The sequence below is a fragment of the Anarhichas minor genome, unplaced genomic scaffold (genome assembly GCF_050575085.1).
Source record: "Anarhichas minor isolate MPS153535 unplaced genomic scaffold, ASM5057508v1 ptg000154l, whole genome shotgun sequence".
NCBI lineage: Eukaryota > Metazoa > Chordata > Actinopteri > Perciformes > Anarhichadidae > Anarhichas > Anarhichas minor.
In genome coordinates, this window is record NW_027466600.1 from 302,571 (window position 1) to 323,540 (window position 20,970).

At 42.9% G+C, this 20,970-nt stretch overlaps 1 protein-coding gene across 1 annotated transcript; it reads right to left on the reverse strand.

The window, feature by feature from the left end:
- Positions 1-1,584: 1,584 nt before the first annotated feature.
- Positions 1,585-17,892, reverse strand: lrrc73 (leucine rich repeat containing 73). Its single transcript, XM_076085397.1, has 6 exons — positions 17,621-17,892; positions 15,553-15,713; positions 8,347-8,469; positions 7,767-7,867; positions 5,737-6,004; positions 1,585-1,689 (listed from the first exon to the last, which is right to left on the reverse strand). Exons 1-6 carry the CDS (start codon positions 17,890-17,892, stop codon positions 1,619-1,621), a joined length of 996 nt encoding a protein of 331 aa, XP_075941512.1. The 3' UTR covers positions 1,585-1,618.
- Positions 17,893-20,970: the final 3,078 nt, after the last annotated feature.

A 20,970-nucleotide genomic window follows, 5' to 3' on the forward strand; every position in this document is an offset into this window, starting at 1 on the left:
TCTGTGCTCAGTGTGTGACTGTGTGAAACGTTCCACTGCTGTGCAACAGGAACAACATGTTTCACACCTTTCATCTACATGTGTGTGTTGTGTCTTCATGACAGTCAGAGCATGTGAATGCAGCTCTACTGTTCATCAATATAATAATGCTGTAACTCCGAGGTGATGATGGTGACCCAGCTCTACTCTTCATCACTATGATGCTGTAACTCAGAGGTGATGATGGTGACCCAGCGATGTCCAGTAGTCTCCAGTGAGAGCAGCAGCTGCTGCACGTTGTAACGCCGTCGCTTTAGTCGTCCTCTCCTTTATTACAACTCGTGTATTCTTCTGGTGACGGTGCGTCTTGAGGCTCATACGTGACGTCATTCGTTGCGATCCTAAAGCTGCGTTCACACCAAACGCGACGTAAACGCACCTTGAGAATGTTCCTCAGACCGACATCTTCCACAACACTAACCTGCAGTTTGTCTCCACTTCTATGTAGCATCTGTTAGCTTGTGTTGCTTTAGTTTATCTCTACTTCTCCCACACGCTGCATCAACGTAGTCTGAAGACTTCCTCCACCGCTGCCAGTGCACACACTTTACAAATAAAGTAACAGACTGTCTCACCCAGCCGAGGAAACTCTGTAAACGGAGCAGGCAGGTCCACATGGTCCCCTGCTGGCCGACCGTCTGCCGAACAGCCGGAGTTAGCCTGCTAGCTAAACTGAGACAGTTAAACTAAGCTAAGGAAGTGCACACTCACAGTCGCCGAAGCGTAAAATAGTCGTAGCGGTCCGTAGTCGGTGCATAAGAAACACCGCTGCCACCAATGTGACCGAGCGTCCTGGGTTCTGTATGAGGGGCATTTATAAGACGGTAATAAGCGGAGTCGGGAGACCAGACTTCTCGTTCAGCCCACGGCTTCTCTGTTTATTTCTAAACCCCCCCCCCGACCAGAAGCGGAAGTCGCCTTTTCTCTACGGCAACCCTGAAGGGACATATCATCTCCAATACAAAACGATAAACATGAGACAGTCTGTTACAATAATAATAATAAATAAAAATAATGCGTTAACGCGCGATAAGATAATTGGCGGCGTTAATTAATGAATGCGTTAACGCGAAATTAACGCGTTAACTTGCCCAGCACTAATATATATATATATGTAATGAGTTTACTCTGACTGGTTAGCTAGTTAGCGTGTCCATCTCTAGCCGTTAGCCGTGTTAGCTTGCTGAGGAATGAGGAATCAGAGTCGTTGTTCTTACGAAGCTGTAAACAGTTTAATTATCGTGACATCAGAGCAGCAGAACAAACTAACAGAGCAGAACTACATTCATCAGAAACACACCGAACACTGTAAGTCCCTTAGTGCGTTGAGGTTTTGTGCCGCTCTGTTCTAGTCTCTATGTACAGGTGCTACATCAAACCATGCAGACCATGTGATTGGCTGCTAGCCGTCAGGTGATCTGTGTTTACAGCGCATGTGATTGGCTGCTAGCCATCAGGTGATCTGACCACCCAGTGAAGTGCAGTGAAGAGAAACAAACTGGGAACATTCAAACCAAACAAATCAGATTAAAGTGAAAATAGATTAACAGGAAGTGTGGTGGTGGGGGGGGGGGGGGGGTCACATTTCAGTCTCAGCCAATAAGCTCTCACCTAGACCTGATGTCAGCAAGACCATCTGGGGGCTGGAGTCTGTAAAGAACGACATGTAGAGCTTCAGATTCAGAGGGTCACCACCAGGTTACACGTTATTGATCAGCTTCCAGATTAATTTCCTTTGGTTTCAGTTCAACTCATCATTTAAATTAAACAAGTTTGACGGAGCAGCTTGAAAAGACTGTAAACGTGTTTATTTCTGCTGACGTTGGTCCTTCTAACATGGCGGTCTGTGAGGATTGACTCTCTTGTGGAGCCTCATGTGGTCATTTTGAGGAACTGCAGTTTTTGTCACTTCCTCATTAGCTTCATGTTTCAGGACCAGAGGTTGCTGCATGACGTTAGTATCAAGTAACTGTTCCTTTAAAGGAAATCCATCTGACAACTGATATGGAAGATGTTTAAATATAAATATGTATATATATATATATACATATATATATATATATACATATATATATATATATATATATATATATATATATATAGGATGATTTCATTAAACACTCCAGAGTTGAAAAATATATACATTTTGGGACAATATCAATTTATCAAAATCAAGTGGATTCACTCCAGAGGGTGAAGTTTCATCTGGGATTGAAAACCAGTTTAACCAGTTTCACACTTAGACTATTATACAGAACACAAACCTCCTACTGTCGCTGAGGACACTGAACACCACAGAACCAGTCTAATACTGGGTCAACTGGGACAGACCAGTCTAATACTGGGTCAACTGGGACACCTCCAGGTATACTGGCCCAGAGGCACAGACTGGGGTCATACTGGACTCAACTAGGACAGCACCAGGCTAAAACTGGGAAAGAACCAGGCTGACGAACTACTCAAGAAGAACCAGTATGATAAGCTTACCAGTAGAACCAGAATGGTAAACTACACCAGTAGAACCAGTATGGTAAATTAAACCAGTGGAGCCACTGTGGTAAACTACACCAGTGGAACCAGTGTGGTAAACTACACCAGTGGAACCAGTGTGGTAAACTACCCCAGTGGAACCAGTGTGGTAAACTACACCAGTGGAACCAGTATGGTAAACTACACCAGTAGAACCACTGTGGTAAATTAAACCAGTAGAACCAGTGTGGTAAACTAACCCAGTGGAACCAGTGTGGTAAACTACACCAGTGGAACCAGTATGGTAAACTACACCAGTAGAACCACTGTGGTAAACTACACCAGTGGAACCAGTGTGGTAAACTACACCAGTGGAACCAGTGTGGTAAACTACACCAGTGGAACCACTGTGGTAAACGACACCAGTAGAACCAGTATGGTAAACGACACCAGTAGAACTACTGTGGTAAACTAAACCAGTAGAACCACTGTGGTAAACTACACCAGTGGAACCACTATGGTAAATTAAACCAGTAGAGCCACTGTGGTAAACTACACCAGTGGAACCACTGTGGTAAACTAAACCAGTAGAACCAGTGTGGTAAACTACACCAGTGGAACCAGTGTGGTAAACTACCCCAGTGGAACCAGTGTGGTAAACTACACCAGTGGAACCAGTATGGTAAACTACACCAGTAGAACCACTGTGGTAAATTAAACCAGTAGAACCAGTGTGGTAAACTACACCAGTGGAACCAGTGTGGTAAACTACCCCAGTGGAACCAGTGTGGTAAACTACACCAGTGGAACCACTGTGGTAAACTACACCAGTAGAACCAGTGTGGTAAACTACACCAGTGGAACCACTGTGGTAAACTACACCAGTAGAACCAGTATGGTAAACTACACCAGTGGAACCAGTATGGTAAACGACACCAGTAGAACCACTGTGGTAAACTAAACCAGTATAACCACTGTGGTAAACTACACCAGTGGAACTACTATGGTAAATTAAACCAGTAGAGCCACTGTGGTAAACTACACCAGTGGAACCACTGTGGTAAACTAAACCAGTAGAACCAGTGTGGTAAACTACACCAGTGGAAGCAGTGTGGTAAACTACACCAGTAGAACCACTGGTAAATTAAACCAGTAGAACCAGTGTGGTAAACTACACCAGTGGAACCAGTGTGGTAAACTACCCCAGTGGAACCAGTGTGGTAAACTACACCAGTGGAACCACTGTGGTAAACTACACCAGTAGAACCAGTATGGTAAATGACACCAGTAGAACCACTGTGGTAAACTAAACCAGTAGAACCACTGTGGTAAACTACACCAGTGGAACCACTATGGTAAATTAAACCAGTAGAGCCACTGTGGTAAATTAAACCAGTAGAACCAGTGTGGTAAACTACACCAGTGGAACCAGTGTGGTAAACTACACCAGTGGAACCACTGTGGTAAACTACACCAGTAGAACCAGTATGGTAAACGACACCAGTAGAACCACTGTGGTAAACTAAACCAGTATAACCACTGTGGTAAACTACACCAGTAGAACCAGTGTGGTAAACTACCCCAGTGGAACCAGTGTGGTAAACTACACCAGTGGAACCAGTGTGGTAAACTACACCAGTGCAACCAGTATGGTAAACGACACCAGTAGAACCACTGTGGTAAACGACACCAGTAGAACCACTGTGGTAAACTAAACCAGTAGAACCACTGTGGTAAACTACACCAGTGGAACCAGTGTGGTAAACTACCCCAGTGGAACCAGTATGGTAAACTACACTAGTGGAACCACTGTAGTAAACTAAACCAGTAGAACCAGTGTGGTAAACTACACCAGTAGAACCACTGTGGTAAATTAAACCAGTAGAACCAGTGTGGTAAACTACACCAGTGGAACCACTGTGGTAAACTACACCAGTGGAACCAGTATGGTAAACTACACCAGTGGAACCAGTATGGTAAACGACACCAGTAGAACCACTGTGGTAAACTAAACCAGTAGAACCAGTGTGGTAAACTACACCAGTAGAACCACTGTGGTAAACTACACCAGTAGAACCAGTGTGGTAAACTACACCAGTGGAACCACTGTTGTAAACTAAACCAGAAGAACCAGTGTGGTAAACTACACCAGTGGAACCAGTATGGTAAACGACACCAGTAGAACCACTGTGGTAAATTAAACCAGTAGAGCCACTGTGGTAAACTAAACCAGTATAACCACTGTGGTAAACTACACCAGTAGAACCAGTGTGGTAAACTACCCCAGTGGAACCAGTGTGGTAAACTACACCAGTGGAACCAGTGTGGTAAACTACACCAGTGCAACCAGTATGGTAAACGACACCAGTAGAACCACTGTGGTAAACTAAACCAGTAGAACCACTGTGGTAAACTACACCAGTGGAACCAGTGTGGTAAACTACCCCAGTGGAACCAGTATGGTAAACTACACTAGTGGAACCACTGTAGTAAACTAAACCAGTAGAACCAGTGTGGTAAACTACACCAGTAGAACCACTGTGGTAAACTAAACCAGTAGAACCAGTGTGGTAAACTACACCAGTAGAACCACTGTGGTAAACTACACCAGTAGAACCAGTGTGGTAAACTACACCAGTGGAATCACTGTTGTAAACTAAACCAGAAGAACCAGTGTGGTAAACTACACCAGTGGAACCAGTATGGTAAACGACACCAGTAGAACCACTGTGGTAAACTAAACCAGTCGAACCACTGTGGTAAACTACACCAGTGGAACCAGTGTGGTAAACTACCCCAGTGGAACCAGTATGGTAAACTACACCAGTAGAACCAGTGTGGTAAACTACACCAGTGGAACCAGTATGGTAAACTACACCAGTGGAACCAGTGTGGTAAACTACACCAGTGGAACCAGTATGATAAACTACACCAGTGGAACCAGTGTGGTAAACTACACCAGTGGAACCAGTATGGTAAACTACACCAATAGAACCACTATAGTAAACTAAACAAGTAGAATTAGTATGGTACCCTGTATCAGGAGAACCAGCATGATAAAGTGGAAAGTAGACTAGTTATGTTCTGGTTCTGAACTGGTTTTGTGCAGTCTGAACCAGTCTTGCTGTCTTTGGGGGGACCAGTATGGAAGACCAGTATGGGGGACCAGTATGGGGGACCAGTATGGAGAGTAAAGGGGGACAGTCTGGGGGAGTGGTCAGCCCTTACTGCTGTGGGATAGCCAGGTGGGGGGCTGGTACTTGTCTCTGATTGGCTGGTACTTGTCTCTGATTGGCTGGTACTTGTCTCTGATTGGCAGCAGGACGCTGCTGGAGGCGGGGCCTTGTGTTAGGGGCGGGGCCTCCCTGTCGTCGTCCTCCTCACCCTCAGACAGCAGGTCACAGATCTGCTGCTGCAGCTCCGGACTGATGTCGTTCTCCGCCAAGACCAGGACCCGCAGACTGGTGGGGTAGTTTTCCACCATGTCCAGGAACACCTGGACCCAGAGAGACCGGCGTCACAACTTTATTCATACAAACATGAGAGACAAAACAACATTGACCGGTCTGTGGCCACACAGGAAGTCGGGGAGTCGTAAGGCCCGCCTCTCACCTGGTTTGATTGGCTGTCTGGACAAAGTGTGACATCAGTGAGTTGTGAAGAGGTTCTGGTGATGATCCATAAAACAGCTGCTGGTTCTGGTTCCGGATTCTAAATCATTTTCGTCTGTAATTTGGAGTTTTATTCATATTTACTTTTAGAGGATCGGAGCCTCAATCTGAGAGAAACTGAACAAAGATGAAGATTTAAGGTTTTTATCTGAATGGATTAATTAGTAAACTTAATTTATTCACTTTAACAACTTTAACTGTTAATAATTCAAATTGTATACGGAGGACTGAAACGTGGAGTTTCTTTCTTCCTCTGTGGTTTTGATACTAGAGCAGTAAAGACACGATGACCTCCTAACGTCTTTTTATTAATGAAGCTTATTGTTATTGATAACTTGTTTATTGACAGTTTGTTTGATTTACTGTTCATTTTATTTCATATTTCTTTACTTTTTTGTTACATGTTTGAAGTAAATAAAACATAAAATTAAACTAAAGGATTGTCTCTGTTCATCTTCATCTACATGTATCTTATTACTTTATTACTTTATTACATTACTGTTGTAGGAGCCATTAGTTATGTCTGTGTATTATATTTGTGTTTATTGGGAGCCTATCTCAGGTTGACCACGGCTGGCAGTGTGTATTAGTGTGGCAGGTAATTGATATATGGGGCACAGGTGCAACAGACAGGTAAGGATGCATGGGTGACGGGGAGATCACACGGTTTTTACCGCAAGCAAGACACACCAGAGGGAGACCAGGAAGATAAGTCAGATATCACATTATGTCATCATCTGTTAACCGATTATTCTAATTAAACGGGAACCTCACCCAAAAGTGAAAAGCCTGGAATCTTTTTGTCGAAGAGAGTAAGGAACACGTTCTTCTCCCGCACCCAGCCGAGTGGCTAGTTGCTGGAATCAGTCACTAGAACTGTATTACTTGATTACTTTACTTGATTATTTGATTACTTTATTACTTTATGACTGTATGAGTATAATTATTAAACCTGTGAGATAAACATATACGTATGTTTTCATGCTGCATCACTTTAAATGTTGCCACCACAAGGAATTGTGGGTTGGAATTATCTCCTTTCCTTTGATAAAGGAAGGTCCAGTGTTTCCAATGCTAAAGGAGCAAATAAAGGAAGGTCCAGTGTTTCCTACGCTAAAGGAGCTAATAAAGGACGGTCCAGTGTTTCCTATGCTAAAGGAGCTAATAAAGGAAGGTCCAGTGTTTCCTATGCTAAAGGAGCTAATAAAGGAAGGTCCAGTGTTTCCTACGCTAAAGGAGCTAATAAAGGAAGGTCCAGTGTTTCCTACGCTAAAGGAGCTAATAAAGGAAGGTCCAGTGTTTCCTACGCTAAAGGAGCTAATAAAGGAAGGTCCAGTGTTTCCTACGCTAAAGGAGCTAATAAAGGAAGGTCCAGTGTTTCCTATGCTAAAGGAGCTAATAAAGGAAGGTGGGTGTATGTGTGTGTGTATATGTGTGTGTGTGTACATGTATATGTGTGTGTATGTGTGTGTATATATATGTGCATGTGTGTATGTGTATATGTGTGTGTGTGTATATGTATGTGTGTGTATGTGTATATGTGTGTATGTGTGTCTCCCTCTGCTGGACAAACACACTGATGATGACCTGTGCTGATTGGTTGGTCAGTCCGGTTCCCTCCAGGTCCAGAACCTCCAGGGTTCTACTGGACGCCACGGCAACCGCCAGCATTCCTGCTGTCTGGTCACCTGGAAACAAACGTGTAGTTTAATGTGTGTAGTTTAACGTGTGTAGTTTAATGTGTTCTAGTTTAACGTGTTCTTGTTTAATGTGTGTAGTTTAACGTGTGTATTTTAACGTGTTCCAGTTTAACGTGTGTAGTTTAACGTGTTCTAGTTTAACGTGTTCTAGTTTAACGTGTGTCGTTTAATGTGTGTAGTTTTACGTGATGTGTGTAGTTTAATGTGATGTGTGTAGTTTACCGTATGTAGTTTTACGTGTGTAGTTTAGTGTGTGTATTTTTACGTGTGTAGTTTTACGTGTGTAGTTTGATGTTTGTAATGTGTGTATTGTGTAGTTACCCCAGTGGGTTGTAGTCCAGGTTCAGGACTCTGATCTGGGTGTGTAGTGTGTAGTTTAATGTGTGTAGTGTGTAGTTTAATGTGTGCAATGTGTGTAGTTTAATGTGTGTAATGTGTGTAGTTTAATGTGTGTAATTTGTAGTTACCCAGTGGGTTGTAGTCCAGGTTCAGGACTCTGATCTGGGAGCTGTGAGCCACAGCGATGGCGAGTCGAGCCCAGCCTTTGGAGCTGATTCCTGGGTTAGCGCTCAGCGTGAGCTCTCTCAGACCTCCAGAGGACAACAAACACAACATCAACACTTTACACTCTGAGTCTGACTGTAATCATCTAATCCTGACTCGTGTGTTCAAGAACAAGTTTTGTGCCTCTGAACAGAATATGTTAATTCTTTCCGAGCTTTCAGAGATAATGAATACACATTTTAAATGTTGGAATTTTCTCTGTGCTTCTGAGAACTTTAATATACTTAAACCTCACACGGACTCCTCTTCTTTATCTGTCTCGTGGTTTTATTGATCGGCCGGTAAAGAGTTAAAGAGTGAAAGGGTTAGAGGGTTAGAGGATTAAAGAGTTAAAGAGTGAAAGGGTTAGAGGATTAAAGAGTGAAAGGGTTAGAGGATTAAAGAGTGAAAGAGTGAAAGAGTTAGAGGGTTAGAGGATTAAAGAGTGAAAGGGTTAGAGGATTAAAGAGTTAAAGAGTGAAAGGGTTAGAGGATTAAAGAGTGAAAGGGTTAGAGGGTTAGAGGATTAAAGAGTTAAAGAGTGAAAGGGTTAGAAGATTAAAGAGTTAAAGAGTGAAAGGGTTAGAGGATTAAAGAGTTAAAGGGTTAGAGGGTTAGAGGATTAAAGAGTTAAAGAGTGAAAGGGTTAGAGGGTTAGAGGATTAAAGAGATAAAGAGTGAAAGAGTTAGAGGGTTAGAGGATTAAAGAGTTAAAGAGTGAAAGGGTTAGAGAATTAAAGAGTTAAAGAGTTAGAGGGTTAGAGGATTAAAGAGTGAAAGGGTTAGAGGGTTAGAGGATTAAAGAGTGAAAGGGTTAGAGGGTTAGAGGATTAAAGAGTTAAAGAGTGAAAGGGTTAGAGGGTTAGAGGATTAAAGAGTTAAAGAGTGAAAGGGTTAGAGGATTAAAGAGTGAAAGGGTTAGAGGGTTAGAGGATTAAAGAGTTAAAGGGTTAGAGGGTTAGAGGATTAAAAAGTTAAAGAGTGAAAGAGTTAGAGGATTAAAGAGTTAAAGAGTGAAAGGGTTAGAGGGTTAGAGGATTAAAGAGTTAAAGAGTGAAAGGATTAGAGGATTAAAGAGTTAAAGAGTGAAAGGGTTAGAGGATTAAAGAGTTAGAGGATTAAAGAGTTAAAGAGTTAGATGGTTAGAGGATTAAAGAGTTAAAGAGTGAAAGAGTTAGAGGGTTAGAGGATTAAAGAGTTAAAGAGTGAAAGGGTTAGAGGATTAAAGAGTTAAAGAGTAAGAGGGTTAGAGGATTAAAGAGTTAAAGGGTGAAAGAGTTAGAGGGTTAGAGGATTAAAGAGTGAAAGGGTTAGAGGATTAAAGAGTTAGAGGATTAAAGAGTTAAAGAGTTAGAGGGTTAGATGATTAAAGAGTTAGAGGGTTAGAGGATTAAAGAGTTAAAGAGTGAAAGAGTTAGAGGGTTAGAGGATTAAAGAGTTAAAGGGTGAAAGAGTTAGAGGGTTAGAGGATTAAAGAGTTAAAGAGTGAAAGGGTTAGAGGGTTAGAGGATTAAAGAGTTAAAGAGTGAAAGGGTTAGAGGGTTAGAGGATTAAAGAGTTAAAGAGTGAAAGAGTTAGAGGGTTAGAGGATTAAAGAGTTAAAGGGTGAAAGAGTTAGAGGGTTAGAGGATTAAAGAGTTAAAGAGTGAAAGGGTTAGAGGGTTAGAGGATTAAAGAGTTAAAGAGTGAAAGGGTTAGAGGGTTAGAGGATTAAAGAGTTAAAGGGTGAAAGAGTTAGAGGGTTAGAGGATTAAAGAGTTAAAGAGTGAAAGGGTTAGAGGGTTAGAGGATTAAAGAGTTAAAGAGTGAAAGGGTTAGAGGGTTAGAGGATTAAAGAGTTAAAGAGTGAAAGAGTTAGAGGGTTAGAGAATTAAAGAGTGAAAGAGTTAGAGGGTTAGAGGATTAAAGAGTTAAAGGGTGAAAGAGTTAGAGGGTTAGAGGATTAAAGAGTTAAAGGGTGAAAGAGTTAGAGGGTTAGAGGATTAAAGAGTTAAAGAGTGAAAGGGTTAGAGGGTTAGAGGATTAAAGAGTGAAAGAGTTAGAGCAGGGGTCAACTAAAATTCCAAAAGGTCCAGATTGAAAAATGACCTCGGGCAAAGGTCCGAAACATTACAATAATATCTAACCCGCGCCATATATATATATATATATATATTCAAGAAGTCTAGTAGTAGTAACAACGTCTCTGTGTAGTCAACAACTGTCAAATCAAATAAAGAAAATACACATCAATTATATTTTAACAATTATTATTCTCAGTTTTCAAATTTAACTGGATGGATTATAAATAATACATAATACATAAATAAATGTTCTTCCCATTTCAAGTAAAATAATGGCTGGATTAAAGAATAACTGACATAACAGAAAGCTTTTCAAGAATGTGCATCTTAAAATAAAGTAATTCATTTTAGAAAAATGAATTTCACTGAATTGTCCTGCAGCTTTAAATTCAGTTCATTCAGGTGTGAAGTGATGTCAATAAAAAAGCCACAATATTATATTTTTGTCATCTAAAAAGATAAATCAGTGAGCATGGACTTTATCTGTGGTTATTAACACTTGTTTCAGCTCTATTCTCTCTGTTAACATCATTGAACAGTAAATTCATGTGTTAGGATTCTGGTCATATTGAGCTCTTAGGTTTATTTTCTGTGTCTTCATTTAGATGTGAGTGGGTACGTTTACTCAAAAGAGTTGTGCTTTGTCTCGTAGTGCACTTCATTTGCCGCTTTTATCAATAGTTACGGTTTCTGAACATATGAGACATGCTGGTTTTAACGGCCTGTGGGAGGAATTAACATAGAAGAGTCTGTTCATTCTTGCTTATAGATTCTGTTCTCTCTGAACACGTTTCTCTTTTTGGAGAACGTCATGTGAGATAACTTCTTCGATCAGCGCAATTTCCCTGCTCTTGTTTCTATTTCCTCGTCTCTCCCCCGTGTGTCATGGTGTGTGTAAACCTCGCTCGAGTCAGGAAACTTGTCAGAATACTCATATTTGATTTGCTGAGCTGCATCACGTGATGTGATTTGCAATGCATTGGTCGGTGTGTTTCCTGCACCGCCGAATAAGTGCCGTAATGGCTGAATAAGATGCGCCGGTTAAAGTTTCAACTCGGTGCCCAATATGTATAATTCCGAATTATCTATCGGTTTTTAGTTTCTGGGTCCGGATCCGGTGCGCCAGTTGGGAACCTCAGGGAGCCGCAACAGAGAGGCTAAAGAGCCGCATGCGGCTCGCGAGCCGCAGGTTGCCGACCCCTGGGTTAGAGTTAGAGAGTTAGAAGGTTAGAGGGTTAGAGAGTTAGAGAGTTAGGGTCATGCGACTGGGTCATGTGTGACACCATGAAACATGTTCAACATCTAAACTCGGTGTCGTCATGGAGATTCTCAGGTGTTGGTTACCCGACTCTGATTCTCAGGTGTTGCGAGCGGGGATGCGCTGTACCGTAGTGCAATCTCCCGAAACGTTATTGGCCGACAGTCTACTGTGAGAAAGTGAAACATTTGCGCCCCCAGTGGTCAAAGCCTGCATAAAGTCTGCGTTAATTGAAGAATGTGTAATGTCGCCATCAAGTGGTCAATTTATATTGGTGGCATCAATAAATGTAGAATGGATATTTGCTCCCTGATGTTGTCAAACTGTGGTATCAGCAGCAGAATCATGTACCACTATTTACTCCAAGCACATGTTAGTTTGGGGAATCACAATGACTTCTTTCATGATTATTGTCATACATGTACCACAATACACAAGATCTGAAAACAGAAATCTGCACATTGGTCCACCAGCTGCTAGACGTGTCCCTTCATACGTAAAGATCTTTAAGACTTTCTTTGTGTTTACAGGAGAGAAAAATATGCACACAAGATTCCCACGTGTGGAATATGAAGGAGTCCACAGGAGGAGTCTAGAACACGCCTCACCTCCTTTCAAAGTAGATGTTGCAGACACTGTTGTCATCATCTGGATTGATTCCATGTGTGTAAAATTGTCCATTTCAGATTGTAATTAGCTATTTATTGTGATACCTGTTGAAGCTATAATAGAATGATGCTATAAATAGAGAATCTCAAGTATATTTGTGTCTACATAATGCTACATAATTCATGTCATTTATTCAGGTCTTTTTTCAATAAAATGCATCTTATTCCAAATCAAAATGATACATGTGAGAGAATGCTGTTTGTTTACTTTTGTCACTTCTGTCTTTTTAAATTCCCTTATGACACCTGGGAGGCTAATTAGAAGTAGTTTTATATTTTCTGAGGCTGTTTAATGTTTCTATTGCAAAATGATCTGATATCATTGTAATATAGGCATGTGCACTGACATGCAAGTAATCTGGAACTCTATATATCCGTGTCCCTGTTGTTGATGAAAACAAACGCACCCCTGTTGTTGCATTCATTAATTGATATTCCACAACTCGATGTTACTGTAACACTTAACACTTTATTGAATACAGTGCATGAAATGGAGAACAATCAGAAAAAACAGTGCAGTCATAAAATAGAAGACTACAATATGTACATGAAGATCTAAACTATTTACAATGCATGAGTATTTACAGATATATACAGGGTGTCTACAGCTCATCGCTCCACCTTGTCCACAACAGAAGTGAAGTGTTCGTAGCTGTCGTACACTGTGTTGTCCAGACCTTTTGATGTTGACATCATTTTTACAGGGCAGAAAGCCTTTCTGTTGTACTTTTTGTCCCTGGGTCGGTTGGCCACAGCATGTACAGACAGGGAGATTCTGCACTCGTGACACCTTCACTCCTACTGCAGAGGGCTGTTCCAGACTCTTTAGCTTGTACTGCGTAGCTCTGGCCCAGGACGGTGGGCTTAACTCATGAGGAGCAGACATTGTGGGCAGAGTAGTAGGGACTGATGTAGTAGGAGGAGCAGGCAGTATGGCCGTGTGGAGTGGCCAGCAGGCTCAGCGGTTGCTGTGGATGCAGAGAGGGAGGGCACAGGTCTGCTGATGGTAGAGGTGGCAGAGGTGTTTCTAACTGCCGGTAGCACAAGTGGCAGTGGTGGTTGAGGCCGGGAGAGTGGCATGATTATGTCCGTCCTTCTCTTCAACACTTTAGTCCCTGCCGTGCTGGGTGTGGGCACATACTCCATCAGAGAGTAGAGTGGTGGAGGGAGGACTGCCGGCTGGTGTGGTGCTGGAGGGAGGTCAGCAGATGAGATGGAGGTGTTTTTTGTGACAGTGAAGGACTGTTTAGTGACATGCAGGTTAAGAAGGCGCTCTTGATGACGTATGAAGTCCCGTACTGTCTTAATGTTTATTTTAGGGAGAGGAATGCCTGCTTTGCAGAGGATTGGATCCTCCACCAGAATCCGGTGCTGGATTCTCTCGTAGGCCTTCTAGATGGTGCTCTTCTCAGGACTGCTGCGAGACCCTTGAGGTGAGACCACAGCAGTTTCACCAGCGTGTACATGGGCCTGTTGAGCACTGATGTCTTGTTGAGCTGGTGCGTAGCGCTTAGCCATCTTTAGCCTCTGGATCACAGCAGCATCAACAAGATGGTCCCTCTGTGTGTGGCAGTAGAGGGTGTTGCCCCAGTGTGTTCTGTACAGCTGGTTGAACTGCTGCGGCTGCTTGTCGTGCTCCTCCACTGCATTCCAGGCTTCAAGGACCGTGTTCCTCTGCTCAGTGGTGAGAGTCAGCTTGTCCTCTGTCAGGCTAACCTCCAGCAGAGCAGAGCCGAACTTTTCCAACCTTTCGAAGCCAGGAAGGGGGTTTGGACTGCAGGCATCCTCCTGTTGAAAAGTTGACATATAAAGGCGGTAAGTTAAAATGTAGCTGAAATACACTTGTAGAGTAAAACCACAACAACAAAATATTATTATTATAATATTAGATATTGTTATATTATAATAATACATTACTAATATAACAATGAACGTACAACAGGCCATTGATATCCTTTTAACACCCAGGGAGGAAGAGGAGGAGGAGGAAGTGTCAGAGCAGGATGACAACTGCTGATTACAACCCTGATTACAGATTAGATTAGAGATCTCTGAGGGAGAGTTCTTATAACGTTAACTCATATATCATATCTCATAACTCCTGAGCCTACAACACTGACTGATTCCTCTGATATTTGATCAACTGTTCAGCTTCCCTTTGGATAAGTTTCATGTTCTTACTCATGGCAAAACTAAGAGTAAGACATCAGAAATATGGATCTTCTATTATTCCATATTCCCATCATAACCACAGCAACGGAGACAAAAAACACGCTGACAGAAGTCTTTGTAGTTCATACATTCTCTTGTCTTTAATAATATAACGTTAGATGGATAATAAACACCCGAGCAAGCAGGTGTTTATGACAGCACATAAATTATTAAAAGAACGAATTTAAACCCTCAAAAATACTGTCTCTGGAACACTGGCTAATAGTCGGTTATCTATTGATTAATGAGGGCCTGTTTTTGGATGCAAAGAATATTTGGCATTCGTAATAATGATTTAAGAGGTTATATTTAGGGACGCTAGATAACGTTAACGTTATCTTACCGGACCCGGCCCGTACTCGAGCATCAGGATTTGAACCGTATATGCAAGAGTTAATGGGTTAAGGCAAGATAAAATGGATATTGACAGTAATACAATTTCGAAGAGATGTTATTGAGAGCTGCTAAACGTGAACTAGCGGCGAAGTCTTAGCTAGCTAGCTAACGTTAACAATATGTCCGTTTTTTTCCACCCGACCAAAAGACAATTGGGCAGTATAAACAGTGTTCTGTATAAATAATTATAAAGACAAAAATATTTCAGTCTTACCAGAATTACTGCAGGGTCAACGCAGTGGGTAGATTCGCAACTCTAACTTGATGTATTCAAGATTTGCAGGTCAACTTGTGATTGGTGGTCTGCAGTCGGTTCCTCCGATCCAATTGGTAGTCCACAGTCAAACTGACCAATGAGGACGCGTAAATGTCTACAGTCACTGTAGACATTGCACGACTGTAGACTCGTGCTCTGCGAACCCGACTCTGACTCTCAGGTGTTTGGTTACCCAACTCTGACTCTCAGGTGTTTGGTTACCCGACTCTGACTCTCAGGTGTTGGTTACCTGACTCTGACTCTCAGGTGTTGGTTACCTGACTTTGCTCCGTCGGGCGGCAGCATCCCACAGATCAGACCCAGCGCCTCGTCTCCCAGCATGCAGTCTCCCAGGTCCAGACAGACCAGCGTCGGGTGGGTCGACAGGGCCGAGTTCAAGGTCACCAGGCCGGCGTCCAACAGCGGGCTGCCATGGAGACTGGAGGGGGCGGGGCCAGAGTCTTACAAACCAATCACATCGACTGTATGCACACGAATTTGATACAATGACGTAAACAGGAAATTCAGAATCAGGTCTGATATTATTCAGGTTTAATAAGGAGCATCGAGTGGACATTTATACCGCACATTCAAAAGTGTGTAGTTTAATGTGCAGTGTGTAGATTAATGTGTAGTTTAATGTGCAGTGTGTAGTTTAATGTGCCGTGTGTAGTTTAATGTGCAGTTTAATGTGTGTAGTTTAATGTGCAGTGTGTAGTTTAATGTGCTGTATGTAGTTTAATGTGTAGTTTAATGTGCAGTTTAATGTGCAGTTTAATATGCAGCGTGTAGATTAATATGTAGTTTAATGTGTAGTTTAATGTGCAGTTTAATGTGCAGTTTAATGTGCAGTTTAATGTGCAGTTTAATGTGTAGTTTAATGTGTAGTTTGTGTTGGGTGTAGTTTAATGTGTAGTTTAATGTGCAGTGTGTAGTTCGTGTCGTGTGTAGTGTGTGGATTAATGTGTAGTTTAATGTGTGTAGTTTAATGTGCTGTATGTAGTTTAATGTGCTGTATGCAGTTTAATGTGCAGTTTAATATGCAGTGTGTAGATTAATATGTAGTTTACTGTGTAGTTTAATGTGTAGTTTAATGTGTAGTTTAATGTGTAGTTTAATATGCGGTGTGTAGTTTGTGTCGTGTGTAGTTTAATGTGCAGTGTGTAGTTTGTGTCGTGTGTAGTTTAATGTACAGTGTGTAGTTTAATGTGTTTGTGTTGTGCGTAGTTAAATGTGTAGTTTAATGTGCAGTGTGTAGTTTGTGTCGTGTGTAGTTTAATGTGCTGTATGCAGTTTAATGTGTAGTTTAATGTACAGTGTGTAGTTTAATGTACAGTGTGCAGTTTAATATGCAGTGTGTAGATTAATATGTAGTTTAATATGTAGTTTAATGTGTAGTTCGTGTCATGTGTAGTTTAATGTGTAGTTCGTGTCGTGTGTAGTTTAATGCACAGTGTGTAGTTTCATGTGTTTGTGTTGTGCGTAGTTCAATGTGTAGTTTAATGTGCAGTGTGTGGTTTGTGTCGTGTGTAGTTTAATGCACAGTGTGTAGTTTAATGTGTAGTTTAATGTGCAGTTGAATGTGTTTGTGTTGTGCGTAGTTCAATGTGTAGTTTAATGTGCAGTGTGTGGTTTGTGTCGTGTGTAGTTTAATGTACAGTGTGTAGTTTAATGTGCAGTTGAATGTGTTTGTGTTGTGCGTAGTTCAATGTGTAGTTTAATGTGCATTGTGTAGTTCGTGTCGTGTGTAGTTTAATGTGCTGTATGCAGTTTAATGTGTAGTTTAATGTACAGTGTGTAGTTTAATGTGTAGTTTAATGTGCAGTTGAATGTGCAGTTTAATAGGCAGTGTGTAGATTAATATGTAGTTTAATATGTAGTTTAATGCGCAGTTGAATGTGCAGTTTAATAGGCAGTGTGTAGTTTAATATGTAGTTTAATGCGTAGTTTAATGCGTAGTTTACTGTGTAGTTTACTGTGTGGTTTAATGTGTGGTTTAGTACGTAGTTTAATGTGTAGTTTAATGTGTAGTGTGTAGTTTAATATGTAGTGTAATGTGTAGTTTGTGTTGTGCGTAGTTCAATGTGTAGTTTAATGTGCAGTGTGTAGTTTGTGTCGTGTGTAGTTTAATGTATAGGTTAATGTTTCTACAGAAGCCCAGAACGGACAAACCAAACTCTGCTCTACAGAGTGACGTTTCCTCTCCTCACCACTAGAGGTCTCCAGATCTACTAAACCTGTAGATCTCCAGACAGGAAGTCCTTTATAGGACGTTTCATGTAAACAGACGTGTTAGTGGAAGTAAACAGGTTATTAGGAATAAGGTAGTCTCTGTGACCTACTCACAACAGGGTCTGCAGAGACCGGTTGGTCTTCAGGGCGTCGGCCAGGTGTCTGGTCCGATTGATCCCGGAGACGACGCCCAGGTTGAGGTTCAGCTGAGCGAGCGAGTTAGACTCTGCGACACCGCGACAGACGCGTCCGAAGTCGCGGTCGGAGAGCTGACAGCCGCGGACGGAGAGCAGCCGCACGCCGTCCTCCTTCAGACTCTCACATATGTCCTGGACCTCAGCCGCCGACAGCAGCTCACCAGTGATCTGGATGGAGGCCGGCAGCATACTGTACCGGACTGGGAGCAGTGGGAGCACTGGGAGACACCTGGAGACACGAGGAGGGTAACCCAGTCAGAGAGACACCCGACCTCTACTGGTGAAAAGCAGCTCTCCCATTGGTCGTGCCAAAGTCCTGACATCACTTCCTGTCTATCCTTTAGTTTGTTTAGCATTAGGAACTACAGCTCCCATGATGCTCTCTGCTCCCATTACACATCATGGTGACTGCCTCCTATTATTAGTAGTATTGTGTACTTGACTGTTAGAGAGTAACCAGTGATTATTCACAGTATTGTGTACTTGTACTGTTAGAGAGTAACCAGTGATTATTCACAGTATTGTGTACTTGTACTGTTAGAAAGGAACCAGTGATTACTCACAGTATTGTGTACTTGTACTGTTAGAAAGTAACCAGTGAATACTCACAGTATTGTGTACTTGTACTGTTAGAAAGTAACCAGTGAATACTCACAGTATTGTGTACTTGTACTGTTAGAAAGGAACCAGTGATTACTAGCTCATCAATAATCATTGAATATGAAGTATTGAACCAATCACCTGATTAGACATCAGATCCATCCTGAGGCTCTGATTGGTGCTTCAATAAGTAGATCAACTCACCTGATAGATGATCGATCAGCTCACGCGTGGACGATCGGGACTCTCACGCGCTGATGATGTCATCGCTCGCTTCCCCGGTGTCGCAGGCCACGCGCCGGTTCTGATCCACCGCGGCGGACATCGGAGTCGATCGATCCTGGTATCGATTGATCGGTATCGATCAGCGGCAGAGAGGTGCAGGGGGGGTTCGGTGTCCTGGAGCCGGACGAGGGTTCTGGTCCGTCGGTCGGTGGGTTTGAACTTCGCGAGTCCCGGTGTGTTTCTGCAGGTGACCGTTACCTAGAGACAAGGAGAGAGGAAACACCGAGAAGAGGTCTCACTCTGTGTGGTTTACCGGGACCAAGGAGTGAGGAGACACCGAGGAGAGGTCTCAGTCTGTGTGGTTTACCGGGACAAAGGGGAGAGGAGTTACCGGGGAGAGGTCTCACTCTGTCCGGTTTACCGGGACCAATGAGAGAGGAGATACCGAGGAGAGGTCTCACTCTGTGTGGTTTACCGGGACCAAGGAGAGAGGAGAGAGGAGACACAGAAGAGACCAAGGAGAGAGGAGTTTTATTATATTATAATTATACAAAATATATATTCTTATATTTGTATAAAAGTTTTGAATAATTTTGAAGCAATAAGTTGTCGTTTAAACGGACATAAAAATATTAGATTTAATAAATAGAATAATAAATAATAACACAATAAATGTGTTTTTGTTTGTTTGATATTTATTAAGAAATATAAGCTAAACATATTTCTGTGGTGACCAAAGCCATCATTTATGAATCATTATTTAATGAACTAACATAACGTTAATCCATCCATCCATCCATCCTCCTCCTCTTATCCGGGGTCGGGTCGCGGTGGCAGCAGGCCCAGCAGACTGACCCAGACCTCCCTCTCACCGGCAACATGTTCCAGCTCATTCTGGGGGATCCCGAGGCGTTCCCAGGCCAGCTGGGAGATGTAATCCCTCCAGCGTGTTCTGGGTCTTCCCCGGGGTCTCTTCCCAGTTGGACGTGCCTGGAAAACCTCCAGTGGGAGGCGTCCAGGAGGCATCCTAATTAGATGCTGAACCACCTCAGTTGACTCCTTTCGACGCGAAGGAGTAGCGGCTCGACTCCAAGCTCCCTCCTGATGACTGAGCTCCTTACCCTATCTCTAAGGCTGAGCCCGGCCACCCTACGGAGGAAACTCATTTCGGCCGCTTGTAGCCGCGACCTTGTCCTTTCGGTCACGACCCAGAGTTCATGACCATAGGTGAGGGTAGGAACGTAGACCGACTGGTAAATTGAGAGCTTTGCCTTCCGGCTCAGCTCCCTCTTCACCAAGACGGTCCGGTGCAGCGCCTGCTTTACTGCTGCAGCCGCACCGATCTGCCTGTCGATCTCCCGCTCCATCTTACCCTCACTCGTGAACAAGACCCCGAGATACTTGAACTCCTTTGCTTGAGGCAGGCACTCCGTTCCCACCTGGAGGGAGCAATCCACAGGTTTCCGGCAGAGCCGGATCTCATCTAGGGCTGGGCGGTATACCGGTTGAACCGGTATACCGGTTTTAATTTCCCGTTTGATATGAATTTTTCATATACCGTCATACCGGTGCACAGCCGAAACAACTTCTGTCGCTCTTCAACAGGCAGCAAAATATATTGTTCGCCGCTATGAGCGCTACAGTCGGAGCTAGTTGTCTTAAGTGTGTTGAGAGGGAACCCTAGTCATGGTTATAACTTTATAACAACAATTAATAACCCACAACTATCACTCTGTAACAACAAAACACCATGACACAACAGTTTGTGACACATAAACAATTTGTAACACTAATAATTGTATATTTATAAAATTTCACCGCCAAACTGCATGCTGGGTACAGCTCGCAAACAACAGTCTGCTAACAGCTGGGAGAGGCTCTGTCGCGCCAGTAACGTTACATTAAAGAACAGAACAGAGCGATACAGGATGAACAAAGACTGAACAACAAAAGGTATTTAGGTCAGACACATGTGCAACGCTGATTACCGTGTAATATGTGTGGTATTTGTTATAAATGTACGTTGGTACATAGAGGGTGATAAGAAGCTGTACATGGAGGGGCTTAGGACCCAGGGGAATGTAGGTGAAGGAAACAGGAAGTGACGGAACGGAAGACGCGCCACACAAACAGCTGTTCACCGCTCACTGGCCGGTTGGCCGGACGGTTCTTTTTGGCGTTAATTAATTAATGCTTTAACGCGGAAAAAAAATACCGCTTCACACTCGGCTGCAAACCGTCCCAGTGAATGCTGGAGGTCATGATCCGAGGAGGCCAACAGGACCACATCATCTGCAAACAGCAGAGAGGCGATCCCAAGATCCCCGAACCTGACGTTGTCCACCTCCCGCCTACGCCTAGATATCCTGTCCATGAAAGTCACAAACAGGACCGGTGACAAAGGGCAGCCCTGGCGGAGGCCAACACCCACCGGGAACGTGT